Source organism: Arachis ipaensis, chromosome B10, assembly GCF_000816755.2.
Source record: "Arachis ipaensis cultivar K30076 chromosome B10, Araip1.1, whole genome shotgun sequence".
Lineage (NCBI taxonomy): Eukaryota > Viridiplantae > Streptophyta > Magnoliopsida > Fabales > Fabaceae > Arachis > Arachis ipaensis.
In genome coordinates this window covers 112,642,077-112,660,009 of record NC_029794.2, presented here as the reverse complement: position 1 = coordinate 112,660,009, position 17,933 = coordinate 112,642,077, and the positions used below count along the sequence as shown (strand labels likewise).

The 17,933-nt window shown below is 33.0% G+C and overlaps 2 protein-coding genes and 1 long non-coding RNA gene across 3 annotated transcripts; 2 read left to right on the top strand and 1 right to left on the bottom strand.

The window, feature by feature from the left end:
• Window positions 1-1,678, bottom strand: LOC107622641. The gene is made up of 2 exons (XM_016324620.2): window positions 1,655-1,678; window positions 1-667 (listed from the first exon to the last, which is right to left on the bottom strand). Exon 2 carries the CDS (start codon window positions 596-598, stop codon window positions 110-112), a length of 489 nt encoding a protein of 162 aa, XP_016180106.1. The 5' UTR covers window positions 599-667; window positions 1,655-1,678; the 3' UTR covers window positions 1-109.
• LOC107620889 (protein FAR1-RELATED SEQUENCE 5-like) lies at window positions 4,708-6,429 on the top strand. Its single transcript, XM_016322984.1, has one exon. The coding sequence runs from the start codon at window positions 4,708-4,710 to the stop codon at window positions 6,427-6,429; it is 1,722 nt and encodes a 573-aa protein (XP_016178470.1).
• On the top strand, window positions 8,423-8,979 carry LOC110267790. Its single transcript, XR_002355703.1, has 2 exons — window positions 8,423-8,540; window positions 8,765-8,979. It is a non-coding gene; the product is annotated as an uncharacterized LOC110267790 (long non-coding RNA).

Here is a 17,933-nt window from a genome sequence, read left to right as displayed (position 1 = left end):
AAATCAAATCAAACCGAGAAAGATAATCAAATTAAAAGTGAAACAGAGATTGATATCAAAATCATGACGATGATGTAAATGTCACAAACTAGAAAAGACCTAATTATGATTATTCAGTGGTCAATGCCTCTCTAATGTCTCTACCATGTACAATCCTATTCTGAGAGTGTGGATTTGGCTGCGAGGTTGGTCCACTATTCACGCTGGAAAAACAACTCTGAGATCTCCCAAGTCTTCTTCCACCGCCACTACCTCTCGGCGACGAAGAAGAAGAAGATGAATCCAGAGACCTCAGAAGGAGTTGCTTCATTGCAAGGATCAAATCCTGAGGGCCCGAACTCGAACTCGAAGACCTGAATTCTTGGAAGAAGCTTACGTGGCGCTTCAGCGCCTCATCGGTGCTCATGTCCCTCCGAGACTTCAACGTTTCTTCCTTAACCGCCTCCGCGCACAGTCCACATATCCACCGACCTTCGTACCTCTCCCGCACGCGGTCGATGTAGCGCGGCGTGCACTCCTCCGTCAGCCCGCAGCAGTAGCATTTCACGGACGACACTGCCTCCACCGCTGCCGCGGCCGTTGTCTCGGCCGCCGACATACACTTCGTTTCTCTCAGAATTTTATTATTATTGCCGCTGCTGGCTAGCTTGATATGAATGCTCTGAACCTGATTATTCTCATATATAAGGAAAAGGAGAATTAAGCCAAGTATGGTTATTAATGGCTTTTTAAAATTGCAAAGGTTTTGAAATTTTCAGAGTGAGAGAGAGGGAGAGAAGAGATTACTAAAAGTGAAGGCTATTTAATTTTGTATCCGTAACCGTCAGGTACCTGAAATTTCTCTAATGAAATTCAATAAGAAAGATACTCATAGATTTATACCTTCGATTCTTTGAGGAATAATATCTAAAATGGTATGTAAGTTGTACTTGTGTCCTTTTATCATTGCTTCTTCTCCCACTGAACCTCTTCTACTTTGTGCCCAACAAAAAACACTACAACAAAAAACACTACAGCAACTACTTCAAATGGAGTGTGACACATTTCACACCCTTAGTTGGCTCTATTTCATTTTTGGAATCCAATCCCCTCCATTTGTGAACGACCTCTGTATAATTAACTATGTATAAAGAAAATCAAGTATTAGATTAATTACTTTGTAGTATAGAAGTAGAACTGTAAAACTAAAAATAAAGAATAGAATCTAGATCCGAGTGTATGAGAGGATTGGCGCTGATCAACACATAGATACGGGAGTATAGAAATATTTTTATAGTGCTAAGTCTAGACACGGATCTTTGTTCCTATGATTTTAATTTCTGTATTTTTCTCATAAATTTATGTGAAAATGGAAAGAAATATTCTTTTATTAATTATATGGTTATCTTTTCTTATAATATTAAGAATTTAATTTTGATGTGCGGTCGATATAAAATAATTTTACATGTATATCTAATTATGTAATATCAGAAAAAAATAATTATCATTAATTGATTGAATAATCATTAAAAAATAAATAATTGTACGAAAGAGAGGGAGAGAAGAGATTTCTGGAACTGAAGGCTATTTAACTTGGTACTCGTAACCGTCAGGTACTGATATTTCTCTAATCAAATTCAATAAGAAAATAAGAAAGATACTCAGAGATTTATACCTTCGATTCTTTGAGGAATAGTATTTAAAATGGTATGTAAGTTGTACTTGTGTCCTTTTATCATTGCTCTTTGGCATAGGATTCGGTGGTTTCAGAACTTTTGGACCACTTAATAATTTTATTAGAAAATATTTTTTTAGAGTTTTTTTAACAATTGCTACATAGTCCTTGAACTAATTTTAATTATAAATTAACTCCATATATTTTATTTAATTATAGAAACTGTTTTTTATTTTATAAATTATTATTTTATCAATTATCTATTATATTTATTAACAATCAAATACAAAAACAACAACCAATTATATCCTCCATTGATCCTAATAAAGCTTTTGGTCATTCCAATCGATTAAAATATTAAATTTGATCTCGTGACGTTCGTCCATGGCTTTCAAATCGTGTTTTCTTCAAATTCAATCGATTGGTTTATCAAAACAATCGATTGAATGATAACTCAATCAATTGGATTACAGGTATCACAAAACAATCGATTGAAAGTTGTAAGGTAGAATGGTTTTTGCTTAAACCAATCGATTATTTATACTTTCCAATCGAATGAATGCCTCAAAACAATTTTTGTTACTCAATCAATTGAATTCACGAAAACAACGTGGATTTGCCAAATACAATCGATTGGAAAGTGATGACATTGAAGTTTTAGCCAAATTCAATCGATTGGTAATGTAATCCACTCGATTGGAAGGTGATGAAGTTGAATTTTTTGCCAACTTCAATCGATTGGTAATGCTACTCAATCGATTGAAATGTGTCCTGCGCCTATTTCAATCTTGTTATCTTTTTAGAAATTATCTTATTATTCATCTATCTTATCTTTAAAATTCTATCTTCAATCTTTGCTGTTTTATTTTGATGTAGATAAACTAATCTTATCTTTTCCTTAATATTAACATTATAAATTGGTGAATAATCCATCACTAATTATTCAATCCTACCATTGAAATTGTGTATCATTTTCTTTGATTATAAAAAATTTAATTGTTTTTCTTTGGAACATCCATCTACTCAATATCCAATTTTTTTTAATTTTTTATCCTTCTATTTAATATCCACTATTTCTTCATCTTTAATCACCGTTGCAGCAATCAGCAAAGGTCCAATCAAGTTTTTCATTGTAGTATTCAAAAAATAAACTATCGTTTTGATTACAAAATCGAGGTCAGTGAATAGAATCTCTAATTTTGCAATTATTCGTTTCGATACTTTATTCGTGAAATTGATTGTGTAAGGAAAAAATATTTTTTTTATCTTTTATTAATTCATAGAAATTGAGAAATACTAAAAAGTAAATAGATGTTATTATTTTTTATTATTAATTAATTAGTTAGCAATCGGGGACGGACCTAGAGGGGGTGAGTAATGGCCTGGACATCCCAAAATTTTAAAAAACTATACTTATTTATAACAATTTATATTAGGAATACAGAGGGTTGGGTGTCAATTATTTTTTTCCTATTTTATCCCTATGTTTATAATCTAAAACAATATACTCAATCACGTACTCACGTTCTGTAAATTTTGCATTAACCCATGACAGAATGATGTAACTGCTCGTTAAGATATTCTTATTGGATGTAAATTATTGTTACAAATATTTTTATTAAGATATGTTTTAAAGGAATAAAAGTAGAATAGTTCAATAAGGATTAATTTTTAAAAAAAAATAAATTTACACTAATAATTTTTCTCTTCAAATTATTAACGTACTTTTCTAATATACTCTAAGTACCTATACAATATATAATATCAATTAGCGTTCAAATTTAAGTTCCAATATTGTTATTAACGAGAGAGGTTTATTAATTTTAAAAAAAATTTACATACAATAAGTTTTGTATCAATATATCATGATTCATTTTAAAAATAATATTTATTCATCTAAGTTATAGAGTGTCTTGAAAAATTATATTTAAATAAGTATTTTATTTTTTAACTATTTTATATTTTTATAGATTAAAAACTTTGTATTTTTTTTTATTCAAGCTTTATTTTTAAATTTTATTTTAATTGTCTTATTCAAAACTATTAATATGAAATTTTATTTTGTAGGATAAATAAAAAGATGAGATTTTTTTAATAAATTAAATTATTGAAAAACTTACTTATTATAAAAGAAGTTAAGTATATTTCTTGATTATAAGAATACATATAATTCACTTTTGAATGTAATCACAATAAATATAAATTTATTCAATTTTTTAAAATTTACATTAATTATTAAAATTATAACATAATGAATGTACTCCTATACAAATTTATTCTTATTTTTGTGCTTTATTTTAATTTTGTTAAACAAAAAAGTTTAAATATTATTTACTTTTAATTTTTAACTTTTACCACAAATAAAAATATATGACTTTGTGTGTATTAAATAATTTTTTTCATTGGACATTTTTAAGATGTCAGGTATATTTACGGACACTGAGATGAATGAGCAATACCAGGAGGACGATGACTTTAACCAACAAGAAGAGCTAGTAAGTGACCAAGATATGATGGATGAACAGAATGAATTCGAACAAGATTTCAGAGATGAATTTACTGAGAGAGTGTTTTTTTCTGAATCTGATATGTCAGAAGATATCCTTGAAGCCGCTTATGCGGTTGACTCCGTGCAAGACATTACAACTTTGAAATTTAGTGAGAATTTTGCGGAGGAAATTGGCAAATACCACTTTTCTACTTTGCAGCTTGCATTTGATTTTTATATGAAGTACTCAAAGTCGAAGGGCATTAGTGCAAGGAGGAGCAAGACCTTCAAGAATAGTACTGGCGAGATTTACAAATAAAAGTTTGTATGTCATAGGCAAGGATTCAGGATGGAGAAATATTACACGGTGGAAAAAAGGAAGAAGGAGCCTAGATTGGAAACAAGAACTGGATGTGAAGCCCGAATGGATGTTAAATTTGTACCAGAAAGTGGAAGGTGGCATATCTTTTATTTCTCTGACGAACACAACCATGATCTATTGGATACACAATTCAGTGCTATGTTGCCTGCCCACAGAAAAATGTCAGAGGCAAATATTATGTAAATGATGAACATGCTAAAGTCAGGGATTAGCACCTCACAGATATTTAGTCTTCTAGCTAGTCAAGTAGGCGGGTACGAATTTGTTGGCTATGGTCCCAGAGATATGTACAATGAGATTGCTCGGCAAAGGCGTCAAATTCCTGGTGATGCAGCACGAGTGTTGAAGAAGTTGGAGGATATGCGGTTGAAGGATCCACAATTATATTTCAAGGCATGTCACGATTCAAGAGGTTTGTTACGTAATTTGTTCTGGTCTGATGGGATTAGCCAACTAGACTACCGACTCTTCGCGGATGTTATTGCTTTTGATGCTACGTACAAGAAGAACAAGTATAGTTGTCCATTAGTCATATTCAGCGGGGTTAACCACCATAACCAAACAATTGTTTTTGCTGCTGCGTTAATTGCGGACGAAACTACTGATACATATATTTGGCTCCTGCGTCAGCTCATGTTTGCAATGAGGGGCAAGGCCCCTACCTCAATCATAACTGATGGGGCCATGGCGATTAGGAATGCAGTGAGAGATGTATTTTCTGAAGTCAGACATAGTTTATGCGCTTGGCACCTTATTCGAAATGCAACTAGCAATGTTGGAAATCCATCGTTTACATCTAAATTCAGAAAAATCATGTTGGGAGACTACGAGATTCCCGTGTTTAAGCGTAAGTGGGTTCAGCTTATTGAAGAATTTGGCATTGAGGATAAGCCGTGGGTGATCAACATGTACGAAGAGAAGCATATGTGGGCTACTGCATATCTAAGAGGAAAATTCTTTGCTGGCTTTAGAACTACATCAAGATGTGAAGGTTTACACTCAGTTGTGGGAAGGTATGTGGGGTCGCGGTATGATTTGACAAGTTTTGTAGAGCATTTTCAAAGGTGTGTTGCACACATGCGCTTTAAAGAATTTAATGCTGATTATGAATCTACACGTGGGGTGCCCGTCAAGCAAACTTGTATAGAGCTGCTAGAGAGATATGCTGCTGAGTTATACACTCACGAGATATTTCTTTTCTTTCGGCCATTTCTCTCTAGAGCTGGATCAATGTGGTTGCTAAACATAGATAATACCGATGATTGCATAAAGTACATTGTGTGTAAGCATGGGAGGCCCGATTTATTGTGGACCGTTGATTTTCGTCAAGAAGAAATGATCTTCATGTGTACCTGTTTAAGAATGGAGTCATTTGGTATTCCTTGCGAACATATTGTGAAAGTTCTGGTTGACAGAGACATCTGTGAGATTCCCCGATCATTGGTATTGGATAGATGGACAAAAAAGGTTAAATCAGCACTCAATGATCCAAGTGGGTTCACCAGGGATGCTGTTGTTATTAGTCGTCAAAGTGCCTTGGTGAAATTTTCTAAACAATTGGCTGCTGTTGCTGCTAAAGTACCAGAGAGATATGAAGAGACACGTGACATAATTATGGGATTGTACTCATCTTACAAGGCTGCAGACGAAGGCACTAATCAACCTCAGTCAGGTGTAGCTAGAATTAGCAATCCGTATGTGCATCAAACCACTGGAGGCTCAGGACAACCATCTAAGAAGAAGAAGCGGCAACGTTGTAGTGTTTGTCAAATGGAAGGACATAAGAAGACAACATGTCCTTGGCAAAAGAACATTAACAAAAACGTTATAGAAAATGAAGCTAACGGTTCGGACGATGGCGACATGTGTACCGAAGCGACGGCTGATTTAGATAGTGATAATTAGCAACCTCCATAAACTTTAATATTTTTGGGTAGAAAATCAGTTCCGTAGTTGTATTTTTTTTCTCACTATATTAATGAGATTTTATACATTCTTCCAATAGTCGTGCTTATGCTTTTTAGATGTAATAATTGTCAAATAAATATCGGTTAGTGATAACGGGTAAATTGCCCCTCTCCCTTGTCGCTTACTCTCAGTCTCACTCTCACTGGCAAAATCCCTAATTTTTAGGGTTCTGAAAATCGGCCTGGACAGACCGGTCGAACAGGTTTAACTGCGAACCGGTTAAGCACGCGGTCCGATCCTCCTGTAATAACCGTTGGAGATAAAACCGCTGGATAACCGTTAAATCAGATGAGAACCGGTTGGTTGGATCGAACCGGTTGATCTGTGAACTGCTATAAAAAACGATTCGGACAAAGGTTAAAACCGTCAATTTCCAAAACCGCAATTAAATCGTCAAACCGGCCGGTAACCGGTCAGTCGAACCGAACCGTGACCTGGCCGGTAATTTGAAAAAGGAACAAAACGCTGGCGTTTCATTGTGCTGCACACTGACTAACCCTACCCAGACTCCATCTTCGAGATTCCAAACTCAAATCCAGATCCAGAACGCGCATCTAACTCAGCCCTCAGTGCCTCTCTCACAATCAGTCCAGGCTCCTCTCTTCGAGCTCCTGGACGTCTGTCCAGCCACCGCCTGCTAGCGCCGCCGTCGGAACTTCGATTAGCCACCGCATGCTCCCTCACGTCCCCTCCATCGCACCGCAGCCATCGCTACCTTCCTTCCCTTCCATCGCGCAGCCATTGTGTGAACGTGGAAGCCTCTGTCGCGCAGGTTCCCCACTTATCCTCCTCTTCCTCATTCAAATACAGGTATACAGCGCCCCACCCCCAAAACAGAAACCCTAGGTTACTCCGCCACTACCGCAAGGGTCTCACTCAACGCCGCCGTTGCGATCAGACACCATCGTGTCTTCGTCCGGTCGTCTGCGGCTCCACGCTTCTTCCTCATTCAATAATTGGTGCGTCTTCCTCGAGCTCACGAAGGCAATGGCTTCATTTTCTTTTTTATTTTTTGATCTGTTTTTATTATCTTTGCTCAGAACATTGATTCAATGATTTTTTTTGTGATTCTGCTAGAACATTGATTTTTTTTATTCTGTTAGTGCTACTCAAAATGAAATTTAAATCATCGATTAGCTCTGCTCATGCACTGTATTATACTATTTTCTTGTTTGGGATTGAATCATTGAATATTTAGTTAAATTAGCTCAGTTAATCTTTGTTAAATTTAGACTGATTTAGTTGTTAACCTTGCTTTAGTTCTCAAGTTACTTGCTACTTCAATTTAAAGGGATTGTGAATTTTGGTTTAAGCTATGATTGAAGTTTCCTTCGTTTGGGTGTTCTTAGATATTTCTTTCTTTGTTGCTTTGTTTTAAATGTTCCTATAGGTATTGTGTTGTTGCTGTGTTTTAAATGTTCCTTTGACTCTTTGTTGTGTTGTTGCTGTGTTATATTTCTTTTTCTTGAATATTTGTATTGATTAGCTGTCCGAGGACCTGCACACCAACTTGCATTCTTGCAATGAAGCTTTCTATGTTAAAACTATTTTTGCATACAAAATGAATGTGGTTTGATAATTTCTAATTGATATAACTTATTGTGGGATGAGCTAGAGATTACTTTGAAGGTGTTGGGAAGGAAAGGAGGTCATTGAGCAATTGGAGAGTTGATAGTGCTAGCCTTTTTTTTGCTATTAATCATTGTGCTAAACTTGTTAAAATTATTTTAATAAAATTTGGCATTGGTTGATCCTGGTTTAACTGTCTAATTTAGAGAATTTGTTGCATAGCGTATAGCCTCACTGTTTCCTTTCTAACTTCGATGATTAGTTTCCTTTCGATTCTTTTCTTGTTGCTGTTTGCATATGATTTCTTATAACTGTAAGATAATTTTGGGTACTTTAAGTTAACATCTATTTATTTGTTTCAGAGTTGGTCCAATAGAGGATAGCCAGGAAATTGAGGCGCAGGTGCAGGAAGAAGTGATTTCAGACAATGGAACTGAAAAGAAGCATGGAACTCGTGATGAGATGCTCTCGCAGTACAGGTGATGTGTTAGGCTTGTCATTTTAGTGTATCTATTTGGTTCCCCATGTTCACGTAGTAGGATCTATTTGTCATGGAATCTATCGTATTTAGTAGAAATTGGTGGCTGCTGCTATTTTTAGCTTCTCACTTGTTACTGATTCAATTATTTATTCTTGTTTTGTTTTTGGTTTTGATTCACTGTTAGTGTTGCTATTTACTGTTGTATCTGTGATATTTTTGCAGTTTGATCATAGTATGAGGGATAAGATTAGTGAAACTGAAGGTGGAATTGAAATGTTATGTAATATTGTAATCATAATTTGATTAATCTAGCTTTTTAATTACAAATAGTATTTGTTATGATTGTTCCTTGTTTTATAGAAGTTGCATCTACTATGTGATCAACTATTGTAATCATTTTTTGATTAATCTAGCTTTTTAATTATAATTTTATATCACTGTGTGATCATATTGTTCATTATTTTTGTTTGAATTAATTAAAAAAACCGAATAGTTCTCAACCGAGGCATTATTTTCAAAACACACAAGGGCTTATCTTTGTGGTAGATAGCTATGACAGAGAAAGAATATTTGAAGCCAGAGATGAACTCTATGGGATGCTAAGTGAGATTATTAATGGAAAACTGATTTGAATTAAAAGGAAATATGTGCATATGAATTACTAGGCTATAATTATATTTTTGGATTTTTATTTATAGATTATTTATTATTCTATTCTAAGACGGTTTTTTTGGTTGAACCACTGAATCAGTGAACCATTTACTAGAACGGTTTGAAATAATATTTGTATGGGATGGTTGTTGAAATAATAAATGGAAATGACATTACTTCATCATAAAAATATGAGTTTTTAAACTAAATCTAGACACGGTGCATAGAAATAGAGCAAAATTGCAAAAGCAATGACGCATTATATATCTATTTAAGAAGTCATTGAAAAAAATTCACAAGAAGTACATCCACTAACTCTAACAAATAAATACGCAATAACCAAAGTATTATAATCTATCTAGATTACTACTATTATCTTTATATCTCATAAGAACTGTGCATATTCCAAAACTCCTGGACCGATGCTATAATCTGTGACTTCTTATGGTTGATCCGACTCCGGAGTATATGCACTGCGGTTATTATGCGAATATCGTGATCCTCAAGCTATAATTTATTCATTATAAATTAGTACCAAAAAATAGGGATTAAATTTTAGAGAGTTGTTTTATAAATGCTCACCTTATTGTTACCATTTGGCTTGAAATCATAAGTCATATCCATCCACTTCATCACCCAAGTTGCAGAGTTCAAGCTTGAGGAACATTGAGGTATATCTTCTGGTCTTTCAATTTTGTAGTCATGAAATTGTTTATTATACTCTTGAATGCCATCATCCTTGTAAAAGTTTGACGTGATGACTTGCTTCAGTACGTGTGCCTGAGTTCATTTCACTGGTTAAATAATAAAAACAAAATAAGATCTAATAAGCTTATATAAATTTTTTCACGGACTTACTAGTGTCTTCATAACACGTTCACGATAGTGAATTCTGTCATCCTTAAAATGGGTGTCCAGGTGATAGATTGTTCGCTCGCAAAGCGAGATTACCATTAGATACCAGTGGTCACCCTCTTGAATAGGAACATATATCTAGACCATAAAAATTTGCCCATCAGTTATGTATGCTAATGATGAAAAACTATATCCAACAATGAATATTAAGAAAAAATTCTTACAAATTTTAAATCAGCAGTAGGTTGCATAAATTTATAAATATAGTCTTCCATCTTCTTCTTTAAATCTGTCTTGCTGAAGACATCCACCTAGTTCATAAATGCAAACCAATATAGTCTTTAGTACATGATAAAGTATGGTTCTATATCAGCATTACATCTGTAACTTATGATAAATGAAATTATCTTGTCAGGGGTTATAGAACATACCACAAATCTTGGTGGAAGTTGCCATGTTGTCTTGAAACTTATATCAGATTGTATATCAGTGCAGTTCAATGCCGCTAATTCAAGAATCTGAATCACAATCCAAATATATTACGAGATTATGCCCAGAACCGAACGTAGATTAACTAATAGATTACTTGTGTACCTTATCAGTAATGGGTCGTATGAAATATTCAAAGTCTGATCTAGTTGCTCTGATTGTATCTGTTACGACAAGTTCTTCACTGTATCAATTAAAAACCGAAACACATTAGATTGGCCCTCCTTCATCGACAACAAAGATAATATCAAATTAACTTACGATGGATCTAGCGATGCTGAAAGTATATATGCACAGGCCTTTATCTGATCTTCCAAAAGACGCATGGTTGGAGTTGGCAGCATTGACTACAAATTTTAATACAAAAGTATTAACAATTCATCACTAAACGTAATAATTAGCAGTGCCTTTAAGAAACTAGATAATTTAAGTGGTAATTACGTTGGTAATGAAAAAGAAATAAACAGGTCTTCTATAGTCTTTTGTGGGTCGGCTCAGTGCATAAGATGCCTTCGATTTATTGACTGATTTGGGCTCAATCTTTGGCTTTCTAATTCCGCCTGGGTGAGTGAACGATAATTTTTTCTGCGTCCCCATAATGCTCTTACCCTAAGAAAAAAACAGTTTCAGTATATTCTTATTATCATGTTAAGAATATATTATTCAAATAATAAGAGTTATGAAATTTTACTACACATGCATATACCTTTGACATATTTTTCTTTTTTGATGCGGATCTTATAGTTGGGGATACTGGTTTGTCCATATTGATCTTGATGTGGAACGGATCATCGTGAGTGAAAGACATATGATCCAGTACAGTAAGATCATCCTCATCGTCTGATATAGCAGTATGAATATCAATAGACAAACTCTTAGCCTTCAATCTTGAGATTGGATGTGTGTTTTCTACAGAGAGCTTGGTCGGAGTCTCGGAATCATTGTTTAGACTGAATTGTGATATCATTGTCTCAATGTGACTTACTAATTCAAGGATTTTATCAATTATTTCGTCCCGAGCCATGTTTACAACTCTCATTGACTGCAAAAAAGAATGATAAAAAAGGTTATAATATATAAATTATTTTACATAATATATATTAATTACTGTTTGTCACATCAAATTACCTCCATGCTAGAGAGGACCTTATCCACTTTACTAGACAATTCTTGAACTTTATTTAGATCCTCGCTTTGAATAACATCGTCATTAATAACTTGGTCATCCTGTAGAAAATAAAAAAAATAAAAGTTTAAATTACTCGTAATACATTATACTAGAAATTAAAAACCCATTAAGTCTTACCTTAGCACTAGGAATTGTAGTTCCAAGTTGATCACCAAAATCAACTTTGATAACATCACAGTCCAGTGACATATTCTGTGTGTTACATGCATCATTGGAGACCCCACTATATCTTCGTTAGAAGGAATATCCATGATTATTATCAACGGAAGAATATATTACGAGTAGACTTGGTTGAAAGGCAAATACTTAAAATAATTTGTCAACGTATAAAAAATTAGTCGGATTGAACACATATATATACCCAAAAAAGATAACAAAATTTGAATTCTATATTTTTAAAATTTTTTAAAACAGCCCAATAATCTTAAAACTGTTTAAGATATCTTATCTTTTAATTAAAAACAAATACATTTCAAATTTTAAGTTAATTTTTATTTCCAATTTAAGAAATTAAATTTGATCAATTCATATAATTATATCTTATCTATAATTATTTTTAAGTAGCTAAATACTCAAATAATAATAATAAGATTAGACGCATCAGATTAATAACTAAATAAAACAAAAAAGTAGTATATATTGAATTTTTTTTTAACTATACTTTAAAACAATATCTATGCAGCTGATTGATTGCGCCTTAACAAGAGTTGTTTTCTGTGGCCAAGAAGCAATAGCTCAAATGGCATAGTCTTCCCATACTCAATTAAGAAGTTGCGAGTTCGAGTCTCTATATCTTCGGTAAAAAAAAGAGTTGTTTTCTGTGTCTAGGTGACTTTATACCATTGATTATTGTGAAGAGTAGGACAGTAAAATTTTGACACCCTACTAACTACAATAAACAAAATGCATCGGAAGATTGACATTGCTAGCTGTCATAACAACCCTTTCTAGGTTCACAACATCCTATTTCAACCAAAATTCATTACACCATGAAATAACCATTATCATCTAGGTAACGTTTGTTTTTTTTGGACAGAACATAGAGATATTGATAATGAATATTTAAAAAATATTTAAAGGAGATATAAGTATTAAACACATTATTTTTGGGATAATTTTTTTATTATTTTTTGTGTTTATTTTTTATCAAAATAATAATAGACACAAAATTTAAAAAAGTGGACACAAAATTTTTATAAATTTTTTTTGTTTATGAATATTTTTTATTATTCTATTATTATTCCAGTTTTCAGAAATTATTCTCTTTTTTCTGTTTTTTGTCTCTGCGTTCTAATTTTTTTCGGGTATTTTTTTTTTAGAATTTTTTACTTGACACTCGATAATTCTTTCCTTCTCATCATTTATTCTCTTTTTTATGGCATAATGCAGGTTAATAAAGGCTTAATTCACTCTTCTACCTTACATTATTTTATTTATTTTTAATTTTTACTTCAATCCCATTTATATCTTGTTGGTTCATAGACTAGTTCTTTTCGTAATCTTTGTATTCTTATGTACTCTCCTTCTCTATTAAATTAGTTTGTATTTAATACAAAAATTTTAAAATTACATGACTATTTTAATCATTTGTCATAATATTTTAGTCTTATTTATGTCTATTCAAACATAATACAAGTTATTATATTGTGTTTTATACCTTATATTCAAACACGATACACAAAAAAATATTTTTTAATATTTCTATTCTATTATTTATTATCTATTGTCTCTATTCTATTAATTGCTTTTGCTTCTAAAAAATCAATTATGAATTAGTACCAAAAAATAGGACCTCCATATTAGTTACTGTTTGTCACATCAAATTACCTCCATGCTAGAGAGGACCTTATCCACTTTACTAGACAATTCTTGAACTTTATTTAGATCCTCGCTTTGAATAACATCGTCATTAATAACTTGGTCATCCTGTAGAAAATAAAAAAAAATAAAAGTTTAAATTACTCGTAATACATTATACTAGAAATTAAAAACCCATTAAGTCTTACCTTAGCACTAGGAATTGTAGTTCCAAGTTGATCACCAAAATCAACTTTGATAACATCACAGTCCAGTGACATATTCTGTGTGTTACATGCATCATTGGAGACCCCACTATATCTTCGTTAGAAGGAATATCCATGATTATTATCAACGGAAGAATATATTACGAGTAGACTTGGTTGAAAGGCAAATACTTAAAATAATTTGTCAACGTATAAAAAATTAGTCGGATTGAACACATATATATACCCAAAAAAGATAACAAAATTTTAATTCTATCTTTTTAAAAATTTTTAAATATTTTTAAATCAGCCGAATAATCTTAAAACTGTTTAAGATATCTTATCTTTTAATTAAAAACAAATACATTTCAAATTTTAAGTTAATTTTTATTTCCAATTTAAGAAATTAAATTTGATCAATTCATATAATTATATCTTATCTATAATTATTTTTAAGTAGCTAAATACTCAAATAATAATAATAAGATTAGACGCATCAGATTAATAACTAAATAAAACAAGATTCAAAACTGGTAGATAAGCCCACCAATCGATTGAAATAATAAAAGAGGATACTTTAATCGATTGCACTTAGAAAACAATCGATTGAAACAGTAATTAAATCGACTCCAATCGATTACAACAACAACACAATCGATTGAATGAGAGGTGTGTGTATTATTCAATCGGTTGCATTAAAATCCAATCGATTGAAATAGTATATATAAGAGTACTCCAATTGATTTCACTGAATATTCAATCGATTGCAGTAAAAAAAATCGATTGAATTAGCAATTGAGGGTACAACAATCGATTTTACTACCAAACCAATCGATTGGTTTCCATACACACCTGATTGCAAGCATTCTTCAATCAATTTAATACAAGAACTGATTGCAGCTTAAGTTCCCAGATTTACATGCATAGCTAAGATGTTTTTGGGTACTTTAACTTCTTTGTATAATAAGAAAGTTAGATTGCCATAATAATTTAAAAACAAAATAAGCTGATCAATAACTTATGCTTCTGTTGCAATAGTAGCAGCATCAAACATACCTAGGACTCTCAAAAGTGAAATGACACAATGAACAATAATACCTGGGACTCTCAAAAGTGAAATGACACATTTCATGATACAGTGAAGATAACACCTAGATTTTGTCCTACATTTTTTTTAACTCAAAAATATTAACTCCCATCCAAGCATCAATAGAGATCATAGGATGATGTGGAGTTCTAGATAACAATTTCTTCATGGTCCAGGCCTTGGGATGATGCCCCTTGGGTTTGTGATGCCCAGATTAGTGTATAGAATATCAATTGCTTCTCCTTGATGATTGATAGCTTCCGTTTGCCTGTCTTGATGCTGCCTCATATCAGCAAATTGCTCCTCCATATATACTCTCATGCTTCGCAATTCATCCATCAAATCTTGCATTGTTGGCGAAGGAGGGGGTGGTGGTGGGGGTATCTGTGGTTGTGCTTGCACCTGGTCTTGTGGTTGTCCTTGGGCCTGAGGTTCTTGGGCATCCGGATCTCTTCCCATCTGTCTCAGAGTGCTGTCATCAATCTTGGCTACATTAGTCAAGACGACGCTTTTCTCTTCACTCAAGTCAATTCCAAGCCATTTGAAAATCTTGGTCCAATGGCAAGCATATCCTAAACCAACACTTGATTTTTCTTTCTTCATTTCAAGCATATGATGAACCATAAAATAAGGCCAGTTTATCTCCTTTCCAGTCACCATAGCCCAAAGCACTAGAATATCTTCGTTAAACAAGATTCCATGATTATGTTTTCTTGGAATCAACATGTATGAAAACAAATACATCAATATACGCTGCTCATTGTCCAACCCACTGCAATTTATATTACCTCTAGCATCCATGTGTGGATTCTCATATTGTAAACTCTGCAAACCAACTAATCTGTTGTATTCACTCCATTCCTCATCTGCCGCAATACCTCCAGTAAATTTTGTCCCATGATAAACTAGACTCCATTGTTCAGCTAGTTCTTGCAAAGTAACTCTATAATGCTGTTTCCCTAAATCAAACTCAATCAGCGGCATTACCTCCTCACCCTCTTCATCAGGTTCAGGAACAACATAATTTAAAGTACTATAAACAGCCCTAACCAAGTGCAGGTAATAATCATCCCTAGTTTGTACAAAATCAATTAAGTGCTGTGTTTGCAATGCATTCCACACCAAATTATAATGTCTATCCTGAATGAACTCGGCTGTTATGTACCTGGGAGGAACAATTGCCCTAGACTCGAACTTCTCCACATAGTTGTTCAGTGCCCTGCGAGACAGCAGCCACCTTGCCATGTAATGGGATGAAGCAATTAGTTTGGTGGGGGCAGAGCTTTCTCCCTCAACCCTGGCTCTTTTGGCGTTCTTAGTTCTGGCCATTATGGGGATACTGGTTTTGTGGATTTTGTAGGGATTTTGATGAGGGTTGGAATTATGTATGTAGTTTGGAGTGGATGTGGGTGAGAATGGAGAAGAAGAAGACAGAAGCTTTCTGGATTTTAGAGAGAGGAGAGAGGTGCAGAAATGGCGTTCGAACATTTAAAAGGGGGAGAGAGTGGGTGTGAATACACAGGGTTAGCTGCTTTAATACATAGCACGTTTCAGATTTCAATCGATTGGATTACATTACCAATCGATTGAATTTGGCAAAAAGTTCAATGTCATTACTTTTCAATCAATTGGATTGCATTACCAATCGATTGAATTTGGCAAAAAGTTCAAAGTCATCACATTTCAATCGATTGGGTAGCCTTATCAATCGATTGAAGTTGGCAAAAAATTCAACTTCATCACCTTCCAATCGATTGGATTACATTACCAATCGATTGAATTTGGCTAAAACTTCAATGTCATCACTTTCTAATCGATTGTATTTGGCAAATCCATGTTGTTTTCGTGAATTCAATCGATTGAGTAACAAAAACAATCGATTGTTTTGAGGCATTCATTCGATTGGAAAGTATAAACAATCGATTGGTTTAAGCGAAAACCATTCTACCTTACAACTTCCAATCGATTGTTTTGTGATACCCTGTAATCCAATCGATTGAGTGATCATTCAATCGATTGTGTTGATAAACCAATCGATTGAATTTGAAGGAAACACGATTTGGAAGCCATGGACGAACGTCACAAGATCAAATTTAGTATTTTAATCGATTGGAATGGCCAAAAGCTTTATTAGGATCAATGGAGGATATAATTGGTTGTTGTTTTTGTATTTGATTGTTAATAAATATAATAGATAATTGATAAAATAATAATTTATAAATGTAATTTTTTACTAAGTGCTTATTATTCTCATATATAAGGAAAAGCAGAATTAAGCCAAGTATGGTTATTAACGGTTTTTCAAAATTGTAAAGGTTTTGAAATTTTCAGAGTGAGAAAGAGGGAGAAATAAGAGATTATTGAAACCGAAGGTTTTTTAATTTTGTACCCGTTATGGCATCAAGGTACTTGAAATTGCTGTAATCAAATTCAATACGAAGTATATTCAGAGATTTTATGTACCTTCAATCCTTTGAAGAATAGTATCTAAAATGGTATGAAAGTTTTACTTGTGTCCTGGTATTGCTCCTTCTCCCACTGAACCTCTTCTGCTTTGTGCCCAACAAAAAGCAATACAACAACTTCTTCAAATGGATTGTGGCACATTTCACATCTTTAAGCCAATTATTATTAAGAACGACTTAATTTAAAAAAAAATTGGTGCAGGACCCAATTAAAAAAATATATAGAGATCTAATTAAAAATTTTGTGAAATTATAAGAACTAACAGAATAATTAAACCTTATTAAAATTCAATTTCCCTCAATTTGTGAACGACCTCGGTATAATTAACTATGTATAAAGAAGATCAAATATTTATATTAATTATGTATAAAGAAGATCAAGTTTTTAGATTAATTATTTTGTAGTATAGAAGTAGAACTATAAAACTAAAAATAACGAATAGAATTAAAATCTGAGTATGAGAGTATTGGTTTTGATCAACAAATAGATACAGGAGTATAGAGATATTTTTATAGTGCAAGTCTAGACACAGATTTTTGTTCCTATCATTTTAATTTCTGTATTTTTCTCACAAATTTATGTGAAAATGAAAAGAAATATTCTTTTATTATTTTATATGGTTATCTTTTTTTATAATATTAAAAATTTAAT

Bases quoted from the DNA above. Each gene is read 5' to 3' on its own strand.
- LOC107620889 (XM_016322984.1), top strand. From the start codon at position 4,708: ATGATGAACATGCTAAAGTCAGGGATTAGCACCTCACAGATATTTAGT.
- LOC107622641 (XM_016324620.2), bottom strand. From the start codon at position 598: ATGTCGGCGGCCGAGACAACGGCCGCGGCAGCGGTGGAGGCAGTGTCG.